Below are 24,764 nucleotides of genomic sequence, written 5' to 3'. Positions count from 1 at the left end.
ATCTTAACGTCATTTTTATAATCTGAAAGAAAGATCTTACCTCCACTCTTGATGAGGATGTCAAACAAATCGTCAATATGCTGACTGCATGAGCCATTCTCCTGTGACCAGAAAAAAAAAACCCAAATCACTTCATGAGAACAACCACACTTACATGACGTATACTGTTAACACTAGCAATGGTTATATTGAAACTGCTAGTGCAGTATCTGTAAAAACACACCCCATTAACTACCTTACACTTAAGTTTTATGCCTTTATGATGGCTCAAGAGGGTAATATATCAATAAACATCAGGCAAGACCTTGAGGATTGGGAATAGGTAAACAGAGGGACAAAAGACCAAGGAAGAAGGGATGACAGATGAAAGACAAGAGGACAGACAAAGATGACGGGTCATACTTTGTGTGAAGTAGAGCGAGAGGTCTGTTTAGGAGGGGGAGGGGTGAACAAGGTGTGACGGTCAAAGGTCGGACAAGCCTCGCGCTGAGGAGGAAGAGGATGGAGAGAGAGAGAGAGAGAGAGAATGAGAAAGAGAGAGAGAGTTCAAACTACTAACTCTTAACTGAAAGAGAACACACACAGTTTAGATAGGAGAGGAATATGGATGTAGGAAAAGGAAATGGCAGTGAATATGAAGAAGTGTTGAGGTCAGGCATAATGACTCACTACAGGGGGGTTTTGAGAGCTATGGTTTCACCGGCCTACCTTGATTGGTGGAGGCGAGGGGGTCTGATCCAATGAGGAGTCCTTGGTAAAAAAGAAAGGCTGGAGATTGGGGGGCGCAGTGGCGGGCACTGTGGGCTCCTGTATGCCATTGGTAAGCAGATGTAGTCCCGCCTTCTGGGCGTAAGGAGGAGACATACAGACATCATAAGCCTTGATTAAAACAGATTAAGGAGGCCCCACTCTGGACAAGCCTGACGTTTAATATAGTGTTCTTTGTGTATGTATGTAAACAGCAAACCTTTTTCATAGGCTGTTTAGCAGGTGATGCCTGCTCCTTTGGTTTTGATTGGTTGATGCTTGAGATGGTCTGTACAGGTGATTGGCTGGGGAGCTTGACAGGGGTTGACTGTAACCGCTGATATGAACATAAATATGTTAATCATTAGACCCTTGATTAGTCTGTACTGTACAACTTACTCATGCTATAGGGGGGTAAATGTACGCCCTTTTGGGAAGGTCAACTGTTAAAATCCAGGCTGTACCTGCAAAGTGATGCGCCCATTGGTCTTGCTCTGTGGTGACACGGTCAGCTGGCCATCGGTGCTGCTGTTGGTCAGAGTGATTAGATAGTGGTTACCATTGCTGTCTGTCACCAACGTAGGGGCGGGATGTGCCTTTAGGAGGTCCAATGAGATTGAGGGGGCTGTGACCGGTGCACTGGGTTGTTGAGTAACAAACACTTGAGGGACCTATAACAGAAATGAAAATGAATAACAATTATTATACGATAAGAAAAACCAAGCACTGTAGATACTGCATGAACTGTACATTGTCAATATGGTGCTTGGTAACTCCCCCGACAGACCCCCCAAAAATAAATCCCTCAAGGCTTTCTGACAACAGTTTCATGGCTAGATAGATGTATCAAAATATTCCCTCTATTTTCTGAGTGGATGAGTGTGACTGACCTGCTGTGGTCTGGGAGGCTCCTGCCTTCTCTGCTGCCTCTGCTGCAGCTTCTGAGGCCTCTGCTGCTTCCTGTGCTGCTGCTGCTGATGCTTCTGCTGGATGATCAGCTGCTGCAGTTTCTGCTGCTGAAGCTGCTGCTGCTTCAGGTCTACCCTCTGCGTCTGCTCCATCTGCTCCATCTGTTCCACCTGCTGCTGCTGCTGTTGTTGTTGTTGTTGTTGTTGCTGCTGTTGTTGTTGTTGTTGTTGTTGTTGTTGTTGTTGCTGCTGCTGCTGCAGCTGCTGTTGCTGTTGCTGTTGCTGTTGCTGCTGTTGCTGTTGCTGTTGTTGTTGCTGTTGCAGCTGCTGTTGCTGGACCTGCAGCCGCTGAATCTGCTGCAGCTTGAGCAGGGTCTGCTGGGAGCAGGGCATCTGCACTTTCCTCTGCGCAGTCTGCTGCGGCGACATTGTCGTTGTCTGCTGCGTCTCCATCGCCACAGAGACCGTTGCCGCCGCAGTAGTCAACACAATCTTCTCGTCTTCGGCCTCTTCCTTCACCCTCATGGTCATGCCGTTGAGCTGGGGAGGGGGGAAGCCGTGAGGGAGGAGTGCCTCGGTGATGCCATTGGGGGTCTCCGTGGCGACGCCGACGCGCTTGCCCTGCTCCAGCTGCGAGCGCAGTGTCTCCACCTGCTGTTGTTTTTGCCGCAGCATGCGCGTCAGCTCCTCAATCTGCTTGTCCTTCTCCTGCAGCATCTGATCCTTGTCCACCAGGGCCTCAAGGCCGTTGGCGGGGGGGACTGCGGACAGCCGGGAGAGGCAGCTGGGGAGCTGGGCGAGCCCCCGCGGCTCCTCCTTCACCACGGGCTCATGGTGCTCAGGGGATGGGTGGAGGGTGAGCTGAGTGAGAGGGGAGCTCACCTATCAGAACACAGAGGGAGAGGGAGAGAGAGAGAGAGAACGAGAGATGGTTAAAGGATTTAAAGTGAGATTATTGTTAGAGGGTTAAGAGATTTTGGTAAACAGGTTAAAAGACTAACGTGTCACAATGTTTTAATTTGTTACAAAGACTTACTACTCGGTGCCACAGATTATACTTAAACCAGATGTGAGCGTACCATTTCGCCAAAGACGTCGCCATTACAGCTGGTCTCGTCTGGGCTCATTCCAGCCAATGAGCGGTCGGAGGGGGCGGGAGATACTGGAGGGGAGGAGCTTGTGCTGCTGAAGCGCATCATGTGGGGCGTGGTCACGCCGTGACAGTTGAAGGTTCCCAGTCTCACTGGAGCCTCTTTGGACTGTGCAGCCAGAGAGGTGGGGCCACTGGTCTGCCCTGCCCCTTGCTGGGGTTGTGGTGGGGCAGTTTTCTGACCGTTCAGCTCCTGGTAGTTCTTCAGCCTCTCAAGCAGGTCGTTCTTGGTACCTGACACTGTCAGACCCCTCAGCTTGAGCTCCTGTTTAAGTTCAGCCACCTTGAACACAACCAGAATCATAAAAAGGGAGATTAACATCAGGGGGTTAACATCCGTGCCCTCCAGCGTATGCGTTAACTGTGCTTTCAAACATCAGCTCACTTTGAACTCGTCCAGGTTAGCAGGCAGGGTGCTTGGCTTGGCGTCTGCGGACAGAGGTTGGCTCTGGCGGTTGGATCCGGTGTGGCTGGAGGGGGCGGTGGTAGGGGTTGGCACGGCACGAGATGGGGAGGGCCCAGGGTTGGCTGGGGGAGGGGGAGCAGGAGGAGGCTGCTGCTGCTGCTCAGTAAGGGGTCTGGAAAGAGGAAATAGCAGCAGTGAGAAAAGACTTCCTCCGACTTCCTCTTATGAGGTAACATAACCATGCAGCAGGGTATAGAGCACCCTCTGGTGCCTTCAGTTGGAATTACACGTGTGGATCTTTTTTTTCAACACCCTATACATCATCTTCCTCTCCTTGTTAGACCATACAGACATCTTTTCACCTATTAATATGATCACAAGCAGATCTCAGGCTGTCAACAATATCTTGCATCACTGGCTTTCCAGTATGTACACACACACACACACACACACACACACACACACACACACACACACACACACACACACACACACACACACACACACACACAGATATACTGACTTTGGTGGTGCAGGCAGGATGGTGTGATAGTTGTAGTGCTGCTGCTGCTGGCTGATGATCTGCAGCTGCAGGAAGAGCTGCTGCTGGTGCAGGAGCTTGGCGTAGGACGAGTCCATCTGGGGCGGCGGCTCACGCTCTGCCTTCTGGTCGGGGGGGATGTACTGGTGGTACTTCAGCTTCTTCACCTTGGGCTTGCTGTCTTTGGCCTTCTTGGGCCGCTGGGACGGCCGGTCCGAGCTGGACTTTGACGACTACGTGATGGGAGATGGAGGAGAAGGAGAAGGAGGAGGAAGAATAATGTTACGAGAAGCAGAGACAAAAGACGGCAAGAGCAGAAAGAAAGAGGACCCTCAACTAGGATGGACGAGATAGGTGTTTTTTATTTTTTTAAGAATAAGATAGAAGAACACACTGCTCAACATTAAGAAGAACACAGGGTATTCATATGCAGAAAAACAGAAGAGGAACAGAGAGAAAAATAACCTATTTAGGGCATATCAGATCTCTGGAGCACATAATAGGGATCAACATATAATAAACTATGATTCATTAAGGTGTAAGAGCATAGAGGAGGAGTGCCCACTTTTGCATGCCCAGTGGCTGGACGTGGTGCAGTGAGGATCAGGGCCCCGTTGGTCAGCGTCTGTGCAGGAGACAAGTCTGGGCCGCTCAGCTGCAGAGGGACTTGAGGAAGGAACTGCAGAGGAGATCAACGAACGGGGACAGATTAATTAAGAGGAAGAATAATCTGTGCACTTATACACTTATAGTTTCACTTTTATTCAGACAGTGTTTCTTATTAACCCCCCTCTTAAAGCTGGATTTGGAACTTTCAGTTTCTCCATTAGGCGATCCTTGTGTTCTAAAGTGGTCTAATAGTACAGCGGTTAAGCCCTCAAATCAAGGGGAATTGTGCACTTTTTGAAAGAAACATGAAACTTCTACCATAGTTAGGTTATACCATGAGGTTTATTTTCAGATTTGGAGGGAAGTCAGATTTGACCTCTGAGGCCCGGTAGAGGTCAAATCCAAGATGGCCGCCAATAATATTCAAAAGTGCCTCACGTTGGAACCAAACACTGTAGAAAAACACTTAAGGTGTCATTTCCTACTAACTTCTGGGTGCCCATTCTGTATCTGATACATTTGAAACCACTAGATTTCAAGAAAATGCATTTATGTAAAGGTCAGGGTAAAAAAAAACATAAAAATATTATTTTTTTATGTACCCCAATTCATTTTTGTGGTCTCTGTATTATTCAGTTATTAGTTGTTGTTTCATGAGATGTGTGGCTAATTTAATTCCTTCACAGCACAGAATTATCCACAGGTGACCCCCCTAGACCATTTTCACACACCACCTGCAATACCACCGCTGACCACTGGTTGAAAAACCCCTGCTTTAGAGAGTTGTTGCTAGGCAAAATGAAAGGCCACAGTACTAGAGAGCACTTCAACCGACATATTCTAACAGGTAAAAAGATTGACTATGAACAAACAATATTATTACATAATTACAAAATATTATTCATATTGCAAATTAATTTAACCTTAGCCAGGAAGGAGTTATCCTTGGTAGTTAGCTAGCTAGCTAGCTTTTCAGGTAAAAATCATGGACATTGATCAAAATAATTATCGTGATCTTCCTGTACACATCCGTGATATGATGACTCTTGCGGACAGACACCCAGCAGTCCTAGCAGAATTCAGGTCCGGACATTTCGTGGTGCACAAAACCAGCGACCAGTTCTCTGCCAGAACAGAACAATGCCATGGTCAAAGGTTCTGGTGGGGCTATCGGACTGACTGTAAATCCAGGAGCACTCAGACACTGGATGGTAGCAGGACCAGAAATCGCCAGGATCACTAAAGAGTTTGAAGAACAGGCAACAAACCAACAGCATGGACTCAGTGACTCAAGACACCATGAACAGCAACCTGGAGTGCAAACAGCATTCCTGAAGGAGGTTAAGGCACTCGTCACAGTGCTGGAAGAGATGGGGAATCCATTTCTAGAACACAGCCAAGATCTTTTAGTCATTGACACAAGAGGCATCGTTGATACCCAAGTTGCTGATGCTGTAAGAAGGATTGATTGGTGAGGAGCAGTACACCCTTGGTGAGGAGCAGTACACAGAGTTTGTGACCCAAAGGCTGGAAAGGTGTACAACACCTATGACACATCCTCTTCCAAAGAACAAGTTGCCACTGTTCAGCAGACCACCTGTCAAGAGCAAATCAAAAGAGAAGGCACAACTTGCCGCACTGAAGAGTGACTTTGGCCTTTTTTCAAGGCTGTACATCTCATGTCAAACACGAGATGAAAACATCAACCACTTCTTTTCCCATGACAACCAGGCAGCACCTCCAGCCAGGGACGCAGGAAGTAATATGAAGTCATATGAAGTGGGGGGTGCTGTATGTAAAAACCCGCGGCATTGCCTGAGTTCAAGTGTTGTAGTTGCGTCTGTTGTCCACTAGAGGGGGTGCGGCAGCACCCGGAGCACCCCACTTCCTGCGTCCCTGCCTCCAGCTCTGTCAAGTGGAGGAAAACTTTGGTTCGGGGTTAAAGCAGATCCGCTTCACTGCCTGGAGTCAAATCTGCCCGAAAACAAGTGTTCCTGAGACTGATGCAGTAATTCTAGATGGTGCAGCTGTGGTTCAAATGCTGAATCTAAAGACATCAAGAACATTTCAAGAGTATGGAGAAACAGTGTTTGTACCATACATCTCTGCTCAACTAGAGGAAGGCGACCGTGTTGACCTTGTCTGGGATGTATACCTATCTGCCAGCCTGAAAGCCTCAACAAGACAAAAGAGGGGAAACGGCATGAGGAAAAGGGTTGCTCCCCTTACTGTGATGCTTAAGAACTGGAAAGACTTCCTTCGGTGTGATGAAAACAAGTAGAGTTGTTTTCCTTCCTGGCCCGAGAAGCCGTTAATCTGCCTGTAGCACAGGGCAAAGAACTGTATGCAACAGATGGAACTGGAGTCCTCTGCTCTCCTGCTGACTTATGTGTGGCCCGCCTTACCCCATGTTCGCAAGAAGAGGCGGACACTCGGCTACTTCTGCATGTGGCAGATGCTGTGCAGAAAGGTTGAAAGAAGGTGACCGTTGGTACGGATGTGGTGGTGTTGGCAGTGGCTTCTTTTAGCAAAATAGCTCCTGATGAACTGTGGATTTCCTTTGGTGTTGGGTCAAGTTTCCGGTTCATCACTATTCATGAAATGGTTGCCACAATGACTCCTATCAAGTGCCTGACTCTCCCTGTCTTTCATGCTTTCACTGGATGTGACACTGTGTCTGCATTTGCTGGCCATGGAAAGAAGACTGCCTGGGAGACATGGAAGTCTTTCCCAGAGGTCAGTGATGCTTTCCAGGAACACCTATGCATGCCAAGTGAGGTCAGTGTAGAATCCATGTTACTGCTGAAACAATTTGTGGTGCTCATGTATGACCGAACCAGTGAGAGCATGGAAGTGAATGATGCCAAGAAACAGCTTTTCTACCAGAAGTCCAGGAGTTTAGAAAAACATCCCTCCAAACCAGGATGCCATCAAACAGCACATCAAGCGTGCTTGCTTTCAGAAGAACATCTGAAACCAGTCACTGGTCCTGGATCCAGAGATGCCAGAGCCATCTGACTGGGGCTGGACAAAGGAAACCACTGGTTGGCAGCCACTCTGGACCACTCTCCCTGAAGCAGCAAAGTCTTGCCATGAGCTGATCCGCTGCAACTGCCAGAAAGGGTGCAGTGGACGGTGCTTGTGTCTCAAAGCTGCACTTAAATGTACAGATCTCTGTTTGTATTCTGATTGGCTAATGGGTAGTCATGCCAGCCGCGTATTAACGTTCTAGCCGGTCTGCGGTCTGATAACTATTGTTATTGTACTCCGGTGACATCAATCTTAAAAATGAGTGATACCATGTACCAAGATCTAAACATTACATCCTTAAAAAAATGGGCGATATATCAACAGCCATGAGCATGTATTGATAGAATTAGGACTCCTATTATGAAATTATCTGAGAACAGAAAACCAGTTGAATGTCATGGTACCATGACAGTTGAAGAATAAAGACTCAAGACTTTACGAACATTTTGATATCGGGTAATACTTTATAGGACTTAATACTTTATAGTACAGGTCAGTACAATTCTGTAAATTAAAGCCATTTAAGCTGAGCCCTGTTGTCCGTTTTCTATTGATCATTGTAACTTGAAGTTAGCAAGTCATTGTTTGCTAGGCAACACCTAATAAAGGTAAACAACTTACTAACCTTGACCGTTCGGTCAAATGATCAGACTTAGGCGCTATCGCTCGGTCGATATGTTACGGCCTCAGTCTGATAATTTACCTGCATGACCTCACTCTCGGTTAGTAAGTAGTTATTATTGGCATTATTATTGGCATCACAATTACTGTTATTATTTTGGAAATAAACAACCATTTTGCACCGTTCACCTCCCTATGTCTGCATGATTTGACCTCCATATTGATTTAAATGCATTTTCTTGAATTCTAGTGGTTTCAAATGTATCAGATACAGAATGGGCACCCAAAAGTTAGTAGGAAATGACACCTTAAGTGTTTTTCTACTGTGTTTGGTTCCAACGTGAGGCACTTTTGAATATTATTGGCGGCCATCTTGGATTTGACCTCTACCGGGCCTCAGAGGTCAAATCTGACTTCCCTCCAAATCTGAAAATAAACCTCATGGTATAACCTAACTATGGTAGAAGTTTCATGTTTCTTTCAAAAAGTGCAAAATTGTCATGGTTATCCGCTGTACTATAAAAGGTTCATTCATCAGTTCGTTACACTTGTGGGGGTACCTGAGGGGGGGATGGGTTGCCATTCGGAGTGAGCATATCAGGTGGCGAGTGCTGCTGGATGGAGCCAAGAGGAGAATCGTGATTGGCTGGCTGATCAGGCGAGAGCGCGTCACTGCTGTCCTCGTCCAATGAAGAGCTGTCGCCTTTTGGTGATGACTCACCTGAGAGAGTAATTGGTGATCGAATACTTTTATTGACGTTATCCAGCAAGATTACAGCTATTTTTCACTCAGCAAACTGGACTTCCACCAATATTATGTGCTTTTTTTTAAACAAACATTTAAGTGAAATCTCACAGAGATGGCCGTACAACAGAAGTGGTTCATCGATGACATAGTGTCAACACCCAACTGCTTCTGTAGCAATATGGGATCACTGAAATGTTCACCACAGCATGAAGCAACAGCTGGGCTAAAATGGCATCAATTAGCATGTAAACATCCATCCTGTGTGGTTCACAGTGTTATAGTGAGGTCGGTGTCAACACAAGCCCTGTGACGGCGGTTTGTATGAGATGTGTTGCCATCTCTTTGTCAATTTCAAGACTAATGGTGGATGCTTATCTGCGACCGTGGGTGAAAGACCTTGAGAGACAGATGAGTCAAACTTACCAAACCTCTTTAAGCTTCAGATTGCTTAATCAAACTGACACACATCCCCAAAAATGTCTCAGGAGGATATAGAAGGACAATTGGTTTAATCCTAGTCCATTACTTTAAGTCTTTCATCCTACAACACCATATCCCTGCGTTCCATGATGGAAAATATGACAAGGTTGGTAACTTCTGCCCGGTCAGGTTATGCATGTCGGTGTGCTAGTGTGAGTGTCAGGCGAGTGTGAGGAGACTCACCAATGATGGTGTGCACGGGCAGGATGTTCTTGTGGATGAGTTCAATGGGGCCGGGTCGGTGGGAGATCTTATCGTTCAGGTCATCGGCCAGACGAGCTCTCTTTAGCTTCAGCTGCTTGGCCTGCAACGAGGGCTCGGCCATTGTCTCTGTACACACACACACACACACACACACACACACACACACACACACACACACACACACACACACACACACACACACACACACACACACACACACACACACACACACACACACACACACACAAAAGATATATGCAGTAAGCAAGACAGTTATAGCACTGGGAAATGAATTGGCATTGGTTAAGCACAATTCAATAACAAGCCTATGCTTGTGAAGTTCATCTGCTCTAACGTCACCTTTCCTGGACAGGCTTGTGTTCTACTCTAAACAGAACAGTCGTACAACACTGCTATATCCAGTAATAATTCTTATGAATGTTTTTATGTGGTGAGAGAAGACAGGAAACACGTCAGTCAATGTTGAACTTGTAACTCTGTACAGCAGCAGATAGGATGTAACTGGTTAGAATTGGTCAAGTACACACCCAAAGGGCAAACCCACACACACAAGCACACATTTATGTTTTCAGAAATGATGCGTGGGAAATTGTTAACTTACTATGAGTAGTTTAGTTAAAAGAGTCTAACTCGTAAGCAAGCTGTTCCTAAGCATATAAAGCCTTGGTTCAGACCACAGCAAGCATGCATGCACCATGCTTGACAAACTGCCTTTCCCCCCCCCAAGTATTTATTTTTTTTAAACTCATTACAAAAACACTTGCAATGTTTGTTGTTCTACAACCTCTAATGTGAATGGGAATCCAATCCAGACCACTTGAATGCAACCCTTTGTCTGTGATGGTGTGTTCTGGACGGAAGGATGAAATGTGGTTTCCAAATTAAAGAATAAAAGAGCCACTAAAGCACAACAATGACCTTTTTTGTGCCCACGCCCTGCTCTGATGTGGTTGGCAAAAGGTGACAAGGCTGTGGTCAGTTGAGTTGTTTACATGGTTCCCGTTACCAAGGTTAAAAGTCACTCCCATACTCACAGTAATTACGCTTTAAACTATGGCAAGAAGTTTTCGGGTAAGACCACATTTACTAAAGAACTTTAGACAGTGTAACATTTTCACTTTATTAAACAGCTCGCTTGGAGACTTGAGTCTACTGAGGTGTGCGATTCCCTGATACTTAAAGGACACTGATGGAGTGCTATACAAAAAGTGTGTCTATTTATCTTAACCAGCATACAGGCATTCTAAAAAAACAACTTCTAACAGACATACTTTCATAAAGCAACACATTTATGGCACCTTTTTTACCACAACCAAAACGCCGAAATGACAAAACGTGCACTTTGCCACATTTTCGACAACGAGTGTGTCGGAGCAGCACTTCAAACTCACCCTCTAGTATGTGCATCCTGACCAGCTCGGACCTCTCAGGACGGCTCCGGATCTTCCGCTTGAGATAGTCCTCCGTCTGAGGGGAACCAAAAAGTTGGTTACGTGGAAGACTTGGTTACTCAAAGTGACTCACAGTACAAGGAATTGATACATTTCAGTGTGTATGCTCTATACTCCTGGGGAACTGAACCTATGGCCCTGACGCCCCCTTCGACTAGCTAGGCTACAGGAACTGAGAACGCCTCCCCAGAACCATGTGCACTTGCTGACAGTCAAATATTTTCAGTATGAGCAAGTATGAGCAAGTGGCACCATTTCAGGAAGGACCGTTGTTCAATACAGCAGCACAAACACCCCTTTATTTGTTGATTACAAAGTGCTGATCGATATTTTTGTAGGGCAACAAATTAAAAAAATATTAAAAAAAGGGAATAATAGTTAAAAAAATCATGAGGAGTGAGACATTTATATAATTTTTGAAAGCCACAATTTAAATGTTAGCTCTGTACAAAAAAAAAATCATCAGCCCGGAAGCCTGATCTGCAACAGATTTGGTGCCGTCTCATGTCACTAGAGTCTGGGTGTGGGCCGTACTCACTAACTCGTCTGGCATTCTGTGGGGACTCACCCGCGCCCGTTCCAGGCTTCTCCTCTGCTCGTGGAAGGCGGCTGGGCTCTTCAGTGCTGTGGGGGCAGAGACAGAGACAAGCGGTGAGATTGGTCGGACGTGCCGTCGCATTGTCACTCGCGATCAGAAGCAACACATTCTCAAAGCAGAACTGGACATCCGGGGAAAATCACACTCTGTATTATTAACAAGCGAGCTGCTTTAAAGAAGAAGAAAAAAAAACAAAGAACATCCTCTATTAGTGCACAAGTTCAGTGTGACTAGCAGCGTGACTAGGAACCGAGGCGAGGCTGATTCTGTGGCTAGCACAGTGGTTTTAAAGATGTGTTTAACCCAATCTGAAACATAGCAGCTGTGAATATCGTCAGAGAGGTGTCCTGCACTCGACATTTCACAGCATTGTTTGCACAGGGTCTCTGTTCTGTATCAGTCTCTGCTTCTTATACAGGTTCAGGAGGTCGGTAAGACCTCACGCCATCAATCTCCGCACTCGTTCTTTGAACTTAAATGTTCCTCAGATGTTCTGTGTTCTGAAGCTGCAGATGTAAGAGGGCTTAGGACCAGAACATGGCAGTTGACGCTGACGTTAGATCTCCTGATTGTGCAAGAGGGTGACGAAGCCTCCCGAGCGGCTGGAGCCCGGCTGGCAAAGGTCAAGACTCTCAGCGTCCAGGGGTCTGTTGCGTGCACAGGGGAGTTTGGGTGGTGCCGGCTATGACGTAACGTTGAGAGCCTCTCATAGCTATGCCTCTGCTTGTGATCCTTCAGAGTTTAGACTATGCAGAGTGTCAATTTACTTTGAACATCTGGCATGGCTTTGGGGCCTCCATCTTGTTCTGCTGAAAACGCCGGCGAGTTTCAGCCCAGAGGCACTCTTGTGGGTTAATGAAGCACGATGTTGGCATATGTGGGTCGATGCCCACATCTCAGGCCGCCATTCCCTAATCTCTTTTAATAGCACGGCGGGTCAGTGGGAAACATGTGACACCGGAAATGGAGCCTTCACCTGTTCTCACCTCCCTTCCGTCTGCCAACTCCTCCAGTGTCCCTCTGGTGCCATGTGCACCGGGCCTGAGCCAGAGGCCCTCAGAGCCCACCACAGACAACTGGAACCATGTGAATTTACGGGATTTACTAGGTAAGCACACGAGTCACTTGTATTTTATTGATATGCACTCTTCCCATCCATGGAGGGCATGGTGTGCAAACAGTCTGAGTCCCTTAAATCTGCCAAAGAGAACTTCAAGCTAAAATGGGGCACCATTCAAATTCTGCTCAGATTGGAAAAGGTTTCAGACCAGATGCTAATTAATGAGAAAAATCACATTTCTATGATGGTTGAATCATGATTTTTCGTTATTTCATTATTATGCTGAATGAGAAGATTGAACTGAGCTAACATGACCACGCAGTTCCATGCGTTTCCTGCTGCTGCAGAGGATCTGGTCAAAGGTACTCATTTCAACATCACAGGTTTTCTTTGCGTGTTTCTGCAGCATATGGTGAAAGACACAGTGCACTGTTTTTGGCAGGATCTGGCCCAACAGTCAGAACGTTCTCTGTTTTTACAGCTCGTAAAAAGTCGCCAGGGTGAAAAAAAAAAATCATTGAAACACCCTGGCCATTGCTCCCCAAAGACAAATACCCAACATGAGCCTTTTATTCCCCGCTAGTAGCTGACTGCTGGTCGGCCCTGGTGTGGCACGGGTTCGGCCCCGGATTAGCCAGCTGCCATCTGAGTTCGACCTCCTGTTGCTAAGAGACAGCGTAACTTTGTGCTATCGTTCTCACAGGGCCTTCCCCCTTTGCACACAAAGTGTCAACATAGCACAGAGTTTAGACAGCATGCCTCCTCATTTTGGCAGAAGTGAACAAAAAAAGGAAGTGGAAACAGAAGAGGAAGTTGACCTACCTGATAGCAGAATGACTGTGTTAATCTGAGACAGCCAGTTTTGTTATATTAAGAAACAGTATACTTCTGCTGTGTATTTCCAGAACCCAATAGCCTATATAACCTAAATCAAGTGCTGCAAGACCGCACTAAAATATTTATCCATACTTACAACTTCCCCTTAAAATAACTAAAATTGTATGTCATATACATTGGTGTCATCAGTATTATGAGAGTGACAATTTCAGAGGGGAGTCTTCTGCACAGTGAGCTTTTTAAAGGGTGAAGTCTTACAGTTATAGCCTCAATGGTACAGATATAACACAGAACAACACACACACACATAGAAATGAACTGCTAAGTGCTATTAGAGTAACAGAACATTTACATTTATAGAAAGTGCATGCAAACTGAAGCTCATTCAACTGATGTTAACCACAAGGTCAAAGCCCCAGCGAGAGGAACTTGCGTGCATGCTTAGTTTGCGTACCTATTTGCATACGGTTGCCCCATTTGCAAAGGTCAACATTTAAAGTTCCTTACACATCTAGGAATAGGGATCTCTTAATGTCAGCATTGTGTTGCTATGTCTGGTGTGTTGACTGGAGGCCACAATGTTATTGTTTGTTTTGCCTCGACTCACCCAAATACAGGCAGAAGAAAAACAAGGTTAGGAGGAGACGGGAGGAGTAGACTTACGAGGCATGATCCCTTGGCTGACCAACTCCTCTCGTGTGCGTCGCTGCTGTAGTTTGAGCTGGAGCACTGCATGTGGAGAGAGTGAGACAGAGACAGAGAGAAGGAGAAAGAGAGAGAAATCGTCGGTCAGATGTAGAGCAGGGGAAAAGTAGTAGTAGAGACCGTAGTAGTGGTGGTGGTGGAGATCCCTGTGGCTCTCCTCTCTCTTTCTTTTTCTTAGTAGGCAGTTTCCATTGATTGAGTGTTTCTAAGAGCAGCAAGAGAAATAAGTGGAGGACTGACGGTAACCACCCTCTCTCTTTCTAGTCAGAACTGAAGCAAGAGGTAAAGGGAAGCTGTGGTTGTGTGAGAGGGGTGGCGTTACACACTTCCTGCTTCTTCTAACTCAACTGCTGCTTTCAGAGCAGATAAACACAGGGCAAAACTAGCGGGGGGTCAAAGCAGGGCTTGTGAGGTGGACTCACCCCCTCAGAACTACAAGGGCACCAACACTGGCCGCTAGACACCAACTGGCCTCAACATGTTACAGAGTCACTGTGGTATTGGCTATGGTGAGAGGGTACAAAGGGCCCTGCTTGTGTTAAGACCTCTATGCAAATGCCACGGCAGATGAGCATGATGGTAAAGTCGGCATTTGAATGCTGTGGTTTACCGTCTCATGCTGTTCCATCTACTGTTCATTTCTATCCACAGAAGGGACTGATTGAAGAGGGGATGGACAATTAATCTATGGGGGAGTACATGATGCATTTTGTTCTATGTGCAAATGCTCAGTGACTGTTTAATAAGTCTGGGCACAGGATGTGTTTTTGTGCTGAGAAGTCTCCATAATAACAAGCACTGTCGAGGACCACCGAGAAGTAGAAACCTCTGAATATGGAGGAACAGCTGGTCTGGCCTAGTCTACTGCCGGTCCAGTCTACAGCCGGTCCAGTTTATAGCCAGTCCAGTATACTTCTTTCCTAATTGTATGATCGCCTCCAAACACTGGACAAAACATCTACGCGGCCCCTAACTGACCACCGTAAAAACAATCTGACTTAACACAAACTGGTCTTGTAAACAGATGATCAGGGAATAATTAGACAAACAAGTCTCCAGACAAGGGACTCCGCACGCCTCGGGTCTTCTGCCAAGCTGAGCTGATCTGACAGCAGCTCACGTGGCATCCGAGGGGGCAGCACACACCTGTTGGCATTGACCCCATGACATCACCGCCAACACGGACTGCTGACGCATACCCACCAGTCACCTTCAACAGGGGACTCGAGAAAACCAATCGCAACATTACCAAGCACACTGGCACACACACACACACACACACACACACACACACACACACACACACACACACACACACACACAAACACACACACACACAAACACACAAACACACAAACACTCTAACATGTCTCATGTGCTAAGACCACACAGCAGCCAACAAGGCCGTATGCCACTGGCATCCAGAGAAGAAGACCAGGCACAGGCGGGGGTGATAAGAGTGATCTATTCTCACAGGCGACAACCTTGTACCCTCACAATATCTTCGGTCTGCTCTACGCCTCCATCTTGCTTGTAAACCGGCACGAGGCCTGGCCGCTCTGTCCTTCTCCCACAGGCCGGTGTCACGTCAAATTCTCATCATTCATTCTCTCCTTTCTGTTTAACTGCGGAGCGCCTACACCCACCCTCCCCCTCCTCAATACACAGCCTATTTCAGGCCCCCAGCACAGCACTGAGGAAACACAAGCTCCCTCTCACCCATTTGTGAAGCTGAGCCCTCTTGCTGTAAATCAAACAGGCACTTTAAACGGTGCCCGTAGCCCAAAGCAGCAAGTGAGAGTAACAGAGAGAAAGCGAGAGGAGAACGATACTGCTGACTGCAGCTTTCCTACAGTCTAAAAGACAGAATCAATAAAATGTTTTAAAAAAAAATAAAAAAAATAAAAAGCTTGTAGTTGCCAACTGGGTTAATCCCTCGCCCTGCATGGCAGTGGGAATAATTAAAGGCCCCTGGGCTGGCACATAAGGCACCGGGGTCAGGGGTCAAGTCTTCTGCGCTCCACCTGGCACTCTCCTCTGATTCAGCCTGCACTCGGTCGGGCGAGAGCATGATTTCAACATTTGGTTACCAGACTAAGCTACAAACGCTGTGACAGGGATGAGAATCAGCCATCCTGAGGGAGGAGCAGTCGAGTCATCTCCTCAGGAGACGTAGAGAAGGGTGAAGAGGTCACTTCCAGTCACATAATACAAAACATTGGAAAACACCCAAATGCACACAGATTAAAATGAGACTTCAAACTTCAGCATTAATAACTGAACTCATACATGCGTCATTCGATGCCCACCTTCTTTCAAACTATAGGCGTGTCTTTCGTAATCCATGGTTATCCCTGGCTTGCTGGAATCTTTTCCGATTGGTTGAGCCACCAAGTAAGTGTCGACATGCAGGCAACGGTAAGTGTCCAGCATGATGACTGAAGCACGTTTTAGAAATTCAGCGTACAGATTAAGATTTACAATCCCATAAATTGTCTTGTCAAATTATGCACAAATATATTTGACATCTGATAGTCTTCAGCTGGCTTCCAAATCTGCTGAACAGGTAATGCATCATACAGATCTCACAGGTCCTCTTTCTGGTCTGCAATGAAGAATCATGTCCATGTATCTGGCCAAGTTCGGTTTACAATAACAAGTACTGGTGTCCTTTGTGTTATCTTTGGCGTCATCAAAGTTTGATCCCTTATTTCATGCTCCTGTTCTGTTCTCTGGTCTTTCGTGTCTCGTTCTTCACTGCCCCACATAAACGGTTAAGTCAAACACTTCTAGTCCAGTTTGCAAGGTTTGGTGCTGCACATGTCACAGTTGCAGAAAGAGCAAACAGTCTTAAAAAAAGGCGGAAGAAAGAGGAGTGAAGGCAACGTGAGAACAGTGAGCTGCGGCACGGAGCCTGCTCTGCACACCGCGGCACAAGCGCTCCCAGGCAGAGGGGAGATGAAACGAGAGGAGGGTCAGCTGCAGTGCCAATAGACTGCGCTCCTCTCCTCTCCTCTCCTTCAGCTCAGCTGTTGCCTCTCATTCACTCACAACCTCGCAGTGCCCCCCGCAGCCCCAGCCTCCCCTCCCCTATCCCACACACATCTCAAACCACCAAACCTCAACATCAAGTTTTCGTCTTGTCTGACTTTGCCACCAGCCTACTGGACAATGGACCTAATTCGGCTTATGCCTAACATATGCCCTTAACAGATTATCTCATAATCAAATGATCAATGATTTAGTGTAATTAAAATAGAGCCATCAGCGAATCATCATGAAATGCAAAGAGTGAGTGTGATTCCTGGCAATGTGCTGTGTAAACCAGAGCATGACCAGCACACCGGCACCCCTGTGTCCTTAACAAAACCTTGCCAATTGGTCATTCTTAGGGAATCCCTCAACTCCCACAAGCTACGGAACAGTTTCACAGAACAAAAAAAAGAGTTACATACTTCAATCTAAAGCATTTTAACTTTCAGTAGGCTTTTGCACACAAACCCACACAGATAGACAAAAACAAACACACAAACACACACATACACACATATACATAAACCCAACTCAACTCTAGCACCATCAGAATTCTTGTGAGGTCCCCCCCCACCCCTAGCACCCGCCCCTGGGTCCTCTCTCGGTTTTAAATAGTAGGGCCAGCTGGCCACACCACTCTATATTCAGCACACTATCACCTGTGCAGGCAATGGGTAGGGTTACTCACAGATATCCCTCTACTAAGGCACTCACAAACATGGTGACTCATACACATTCGCACCCAGACACACACACAGACACGCATGAACAGACATCCACACAAAAGTTATCCCAATTATGTGCTCTGGTTTGAACAGTTTGATTCTTAATATTTAGGTAAAAAAGAAACACTTGGAGCTTTGTAAGTATGTGTTGATTCAACTCAACTGATAAATAGGGTTCAGATGATGGCTTTATAACATACACCTTTACCCTGTGATAATGACAAGGATAAAACGCTCCACTCTCACCTCCTCGTTTTGCCTCACGTGTATTAATATACCCTCTGCTAAAACATGGCTTAACTGAGGTAAACTTGATGAAGTGTATACATAACTAAGGTATACAGCTCAGCTGGGCTCGCCGTGGGTGTGCTTATATGCTCACTCTGATCCCCAACACGGCCTGCAACATGTCAGGTTGTTGATATTTTCGTTGTGAAAATGCGCAGCTCGCCCGAAGTCGTGTTATGGTATGACTCACTGCCAAGGCCTGGCCAATAACAACCGGCTCGTAATATACACATTCCCTAGAAGCGCACTCCCAGGAAGCCAAGCAGCATCGCCTTAGTCAAACACGCCCCGTAGGAGAAGGGCGCAAAGGACGATGGTGCAAGGTCCCAGACAGGGCCCTTCACAACATCCTGGTGAGTCACTAAGAACCTGACACATTACTCCTGATCATAGCAGCTATACGGCTGTCATTACAGTGTGGCATCACTCAGGTTTACAGTTTAATGCAGGATGCTCATAATCCAATGCGTGGGATGGAGTCAAAGGTTAAACACTATCACTTCTGGCCGACGGCCACATAAATGGGTGGTGCACAGTGAAAACAACAAGGTGACTTAATCATTATCTGCAGTGTGCAGTGCTCAGTTGGGCTTGTTGACACATGTCTGATGCTGAGTGCTATTGCAATGCTTACCTACTGATTATGATCACTGTAGGTGTGTTGGGTCATTTTAAGCACATGGGCCCAAGGCCCGTCCATGCCGCCTATCTCAATATAATCCAATGCCTCATGTGGCGCTGGTGACGTCCTCCCACTACCCGGGGTAATTTCTCATTCGTGGGTTCTGTGTTCCTTAAAGGTTTTGGGGTGCCAAGATCACATTGCTAAATGTGAAAATAGTGTTGCATCTGCAGATTGGAATCCTAGCAGTACAATCAAATGACAAACTGGCCTAGACTGCCATCACTACCCTCTTAGCACACATACATTGGCGTCCCTGAGGATGTGTTTTGTTCTCTGATCGACGCATGAAACAGGCCTGCCTTTCCAGTCAGTCATTAACATTCTTTGGAGGAAAGGTGTCCGTTTCCCTTCCTCACTCTCCTTCTTTCCTGGAATTCTCTCTGTGCACTGCATGTTTACATACAGTAGAGCTGTGCTTTGCTCTCTGCAGTGCCCCCTCCCCTCCCAACCCTGCTTTCAATGCCAAACCTCCCTCTGTCCTCACTTCATCACCTCTGTCTCCCTCCCTTTCACTCTCTCTCCCATTTCTCTGTGTCTTCAGCTATCAGGAATTTGATGGTACAAAGAGGCATGGGGTGGGGGGGGTGTTGCCCTCTGGCAGTTACACTACTCTTACGGATCTGACAGTGGGGAACTTTATGACCCCTCTGAACTCTGAAGTCATTATGGCACTTTGACTTCAGTGGCTTTCATGTTTCAAAGCAATAATGACTCTGGGCCTTCGCTAGTGTGCCACATTACAGCTGAAAAGCAAAATTTGATACTGGGCAGACTTTATGCCCTCAGAGAGAGAGAGAGAGAGAGAGAGAGAGAGAGAGAGTAAAAGAAAGGCTTAAATGGAGGCCAGCTGTTTGCATCTGGTAATTTGAGGCAGTAGAGCGTTGTGGGGGGAGATTAAGCCAAGTTCAACAAAAGAGGTTTTTTTTTGGGGGGGGGGGGGGGGGGGGGGGGGAGGTTCTCTGGTCCAGTCATTCCGTTTTTGTCATAGTCAGTTACATAACGGCCATCTGAAATCGTTTTATTTCCCATACCTCGTAGCCTGCTGCCCTACTTCTCTCAGCAAAAACCACCCCAGGAGTCTGTCTGTACATTTTTATGTCTTCGGTGCTCTATGCTCCGATTCCGACCACATAAAAAATCCACAAGAACCAAACAGAAAAATGCTTGGTCTTCACTGTTTCAAGGCCAAACAACTCCCGACTAACAGAACAACGTTTTGTAAACCACCGTTTCATTTGAGACAAGGGGAAACGTTCCTCAGTGGTTCTGCCACTGGACTGCGCCTCACATGCCTGTGTTTTGTCATGCCCTTGAGGCGAGAGGGGAAGACAATCCCTTATCACTTTTTTCAGCCACTTTGTTTATGTGTTCTGCTCCCGCGTCATGGATGACAAATACTGATAGAAAAGACCGGCCAGGGTTTTGTTAGGATATCCCTCATGATGTTCCAGCCCTGAGATTTTACACGGGCAAAACAAGACACCAACATTGTCAAATAAACCCATGGAAAAACTCAACAAATATAACATCCTTGTTGCTGGAAACAGACTTCTGTTGGTGAAAAAAAAAAGAGAAGAATAAAAGAACACAGCCTGTTACTGTTACTGGTACTGATAAGATTAGCAATTAGGTTGCACCTCGGAGCAGGAAGTTCTCAAGAATTATCGATGCAGTTTGCTTTCGGCATTACTCAGAGCTCAAGAAAGTGCGCTGACAAACCTTGCTTTAAGAGACCGGGTTTACTGCTGCACTGTGAGTGCTTCGATGACTCACCAAGTCTGAGCCTGTTTACAGACTCATGCGCCGCAGCACAAGGCAACAGCCTTCAGCTGAACCCAAACACTCATGGTCTGACTGGAAGGTCTTCTCAGCCGGTTCACTTGTCTTTCTGTTAGTCAAATCACGACAGCCAGATTTAGTGACACGTGCAGCACAGTAAATGTTTTGCTCATAGGTTGCTTGTTGCGTTAGGTTACAGGTTTCTGGACACAGTGCATACTTTGAGGTCCAAAACAAGATCAGTTCTGTTGAAAAAAAAATCCTCAAGTGACCAAATTATCTGGTTTTCATCTGTGCAAACACCCTTGGAACACGCATGGCCATCTGCCTGTCTTTGTGATTACAGCTCACTTTGGAACTGGATGCAGAGCGAGCTGAGGGTGTTGAATCTAAGCTCCACACACACACACACACACACACACACATACACACAACACTAATCCCAGACGAGGCTTAATCCTTTCCCAAGGAACCAGTCCGGGCAGGCTGCCGACAGCCCAGGGCAAGGCAGGGAGAAGAGGCCAGGCCCAGTGACAGCCTATGGCGTGATCATAGGCAGTCAGAGGAGTCTGACTGATAAAGCACTTTTTGTACCTCGGGGGCACAACATGTTCTGAGATTTATCTTTCATCGTATAGCAGCAACATCAATCCATCGAATCAAAGTATGCATGATGCAACCTTGGAAAAGGCAACTCTTGCTTAAAGTGTTCTGCCCCAGCCTGTCTATTATTCAAGATAGCAATTTGCTGGCTCCGCTGCGAGTAGCTGTGCTGTCGAAAAGGGCGTTTCTTCTAAATTTACTAGATGAACGAAAGGTCTTGTGTTTATATCTGCTGTCTAATACGTGCGCAAACACAACTATGTATACACATTGGGGATTGACAGTGACTGAGGATGCGTGTGTGTGTGTGTGTGTGTGTCTGCATGTGTTTGTGTGCGTCCAAAATGTCTGCTTAGAGAGGAATGGGGCTCAAGCCAGTAAGGTGGCTCTGGAGATGTGCATCTTGTCTAGACTGTATGGAATAGTGAAGCTCTGTACTCCATTAGTTGGCTCTGTCTCTTTCTCTCTCAGTCTTTCTGTCTTTACCTCCCTCCCTCTTCCCTCCTCTTGTTCTCTCTTGTTCACTCTCCAGTGCCTGTGGACGCATGTCGAGGCCCGAGTAGGCAAACATCCCTTGCTGTTACATAACACACAAAACCACAGAGCGGAGAGGAACATCGCGCTGCAGACCAGCTTCTTAAATCCTCACTGCACCAGCCTGTGTGTGTGAGAATATGTGTGTGCGTGGGTGTGTTTGGGTGTGTTTGTGGGTGTGGGTGTGTTTGTGGTGAATAGTGTGTGAGACAGAGAATGAGAGCGAAAGATGGAGTGTGTGTCTGTTTGAAACCAAGTATATATAGCCATGGTGTCTGTATGCATTAGTGGGTCCAGTAATGGAGAGCAATGGTAGCGCAAGAGCATAATGACTTGCAGCTCCGCTCCATCCCAAGTGAACTTCGGGACCCTGCAGGCTTTACGAGAGTGATGCACGGACACATCTGTTTTCTACTTGCTTTGAAACCTGTCTAAAACAATCACAGGCAGCATATGTTTAGATGAAGGGAATATGACTAATGGGTTTCATTCAACGGCATGCACTGTGAGCTTCAGAAAATACACTGTGTTCTCAAGAGTGGAAGACTGATTATCCTGCTCATTTAAGCATGAAAAAACCCACACCTTGTCCTACACCATCAAACCAAAAAGTCAAGTATGAGGCATAAGATTGAGAAACACCTTAGAACCCACAGTGGAGATGCTACATTACGGACTGATCATTTTCTCAAGTTGTCTGGTCAAGCATCTGAATCAGTACTGTGACCACAATAAAGATCATCAGCCTGCTGCAACAAGCCCCTATCCAAATGCAAATCAGGTATAATGTCCCGCCACCCCACCCCGCCTCTAAAGGTGCTTGTAGAGGGGCTCCGAGCACACCTGGATCCTGGGAGAATGCTCCATGACTGAGTGATCCATCATGGTCTGGGCGGGGTAGACTGACCTGCTCGGTCTGTCTGACCAGAGGGTCATCTTTTCAGACTCTCCCCATTCTCCCTCATCCTAGTGCCAAACAACAAGCTCCAAAGCCCTCCTGCCCCACCTCATCAACATGCCTGGTATGTCAACCCATAGCCCTGGGAAGCAGAGGGGTAATAAGCACCAAGCCAGGTCTTTGGACCGAGTAGTAATATTGCCATGCCAACCTGTAGCTGGAGGGAGTTCACAGCTGAATCAAATGGATGTTGCAAGGGTAAGGGGATGATGACCGACCCAATCACATCCTGCCCAACCCACTTTACCTAAAGGAATGTCCCACATTGCCACATCTGGTGTACTAGAACATGTTAGCCCATCCGCACCTAGTTAAACGGTGAGGCTGCTTTAAACACGTTAAAGAGTTTGACATCGAGTTGTTGTTGCAAAGTCCCTTTTATTTTGTGTGAATTTCTTAAACTTTTTCCATTTTAAGTGTTGCAAACTTCCACAAATGCTTCTTCTCTGCCTTGCACTATTGTGATATACACTCTAATGAAATACAATATGGAACAAGACAAACTTCTGCACAGAGCGCTTAACCACTGAACAATACCACACTAAAACCTTAACCTCTGTTAACATGCCCTGAAGCACACCTGTGGATCAGTTGTACCTGTAACTACACATAAACTGCAGCCTGCAAAAGCTGCGCGGCATGTCATTTATTTCTGTTAGAATAAAGAATGAAAAACTTCTTACCTGAGTGTATTGCCATATCCTTCTAGTCCAGAAGGATAACAATGTCACTGCCCTCCCAGTTTAGCCATCCAACCACACATGCATACAAAAAGAAAGCTGTGCTAACGGATATTCCTATTATGTCAGAATTAAGTTTCCAGAGCAGAAAACTCTTTCCTGTGACCCGTTGGAATGTTCTTGAATGGTTCTAATGCAGTTCTAATGTCTGGAATGTTCCTCTTCTTGGTCCTTTGGAGAACAGACTGAAGCCAGTCCCGGCTTTGAGTCTGTGTGTGTATGCTTAGCCGCCAGAGTGCTGTGTGTGGGTGTGTGTGTGTGTGTGTGTGTGGATAAATGTGAGACGGAGGTGTTCTCTTCCTTATCGCCTGTTTATCTCCCTGGTTAACAGCCCTCGTCCAGCCTGAAAGTGTTCAGCCCTCTTAGGCAACTCCCACTACTTTCCCGCTCCCTGGAAAAGTAAGGAGTTTTTCTTTCCCCTCTCTCTCTCTCTCTCTTTCCCCTCTCTCTCTCTCTCTCTCCCCCCCTCTCCCTCTCCTCAGAGGAGAGAAAATAATAACTCTGGAGAGGGTCAACCGCCCGCTCCCACTTCGCCTCTGACTTCACATCAGCCCCAACCCGACAGAAGTTAAAGTGGTCAGGGAGTGTGTGTGTGTGAGGGAGAGAGAGAGAGATAGAGAAAAACTGGTGCCAAACCACATTCCTGGTCACCTTTGGCTCTTCAAGTGCTACCACACTACCTGCTGCTCTCCCTCCCTCACCCTGATTCTCCTTCTCTCTCCCCCCTCCCCAATTCTTCTTCTTTCACTCCCTCTCTCTCTCTCTCCCCAATTCTTCTTCTTTCGTTCCCCCCCTCTACGTTCGGCTCCCCACTACAACAGCCCCCTCCTCTTCTTGCTTTACTACACAGTTATGCAATCTGTTTCTTCAGGAAAAACTCCCACATGCCACCCTCCCCAAACACTTTTTATGCTTCCGAGAGCCGAAAAGGCGCCCCCCCCCACACACACACACACACACACTTCCCTCTCTCCACAGCACACTGTGTTTGAACACTATCAACACAATTCACTGACCTTTTCTCTGGAACATTCCAAAGAAAAGAAAAAACGCACCACTCTTTTTAAACAGAGTGGTTAACTGCTTAACCCTTATCAGACAAAAAAAAAACAGCCTTGTTATTCCTCTCGTGGGTTAAATCAAGACAGATATGACTGTAAACAATTACAGCACTGCAAAGTCTTTAACACACCCCTCATCATAACATTCATCCATCACCACAGAGGGGACTGCTTGACTTGGTTGAGAGCCGGGGTTGGCCTCAGTGAGGAAGGACGCTGACGTGAACCTAAGGGGAAGATAC

The 24,764-nt window shown here is 46.6% G+C and overlaps 1 protein-coding gene across 6 annotated transcripts in view; it reads right to left on the bottom strand.

Annotated features, from left to right (window-relative positions):
* The window catches only part of mrtfab (myocardin related transcription factor Ab), a 34,858-nt gene that overhangs the window by 2,350 nt on the left and 7,744 nt on the right, over positions 1-24,764 (bottom strand). For 2 of the 6 annotated variants that reach the window (XM_080835123.1, XM_080835124.1), the window contains exons 4-19: positions 14,075-14,140; positions 11,485-11,540; positions 10,857-10,932; positions 10,250-10,315; positions 9,424-9,570; positions 8,573-8,733; positions 4,318-4,431; positions 3,735-3,985; positions 3,191-3,383; positions 2,735-3,088; positions 1,638-2,537; positions 1,212-1,418; positions 968-1,084; positions 709-843; positions 403-486; positions 41-101 (exon numbers count right to left, since the gene is read on the bottom strand). In XM_080835123.1, coding sequence (XP_080691249.1) covers positions 41-101; positions 403-486; positions 709-843; positions 968-1,084; positions 1,212-1,418; positions 1,638-2,537; positions 2,735-3,088; positions 3,191-3,383; positions 3,735-3,985; positions 4,318-4,431; positions 8,573-8,733; positions 9,424-9,570; positions 10,250-10,315; positions 10,857-10,932; positions 11,485-11,540; positions 14,075-14,140 — 2,988 coding nt within the window. Of the gene's footprint in view, positions 1-40; positions 102-402; positions 487-708; positions 844-967; positions 1,085-1,211; positions 1,419-1,637; positions 2,538-2,734; positions 3,089-3,190; positions 3,384-3,734; positions 3,986-4,317; positions 4,432-8,572; positions 8,734-9,423; positions 9,571-10,249; positions 10,316-10,856; positions 10,933-11,484; positions 11,541-14,074; positions 14,141-16,425; positions 17,136-24,764 lie in introns of those variants that run through there. The other 4 variants (XM_080835126.1, XM_080835125.1, XM_080835128.1 and 1 more) reach the window with 4 other exon arrangements.

Source organism: Sprattus sprattus (assembly GCF_963457725.1).
Source record: "Sprattus sprattus genome assembly, chromosome: 3".
NCBI classification, from domain to species: Eukaryota; Metazoa; Chordata; class Actinopteri; order Clupeiformes; family Clupeidae; genus Sprattus; species Sprattus sprattus.
This window is presented reverse-complemented; position numbering and strand designations above follow the sequence as displayed.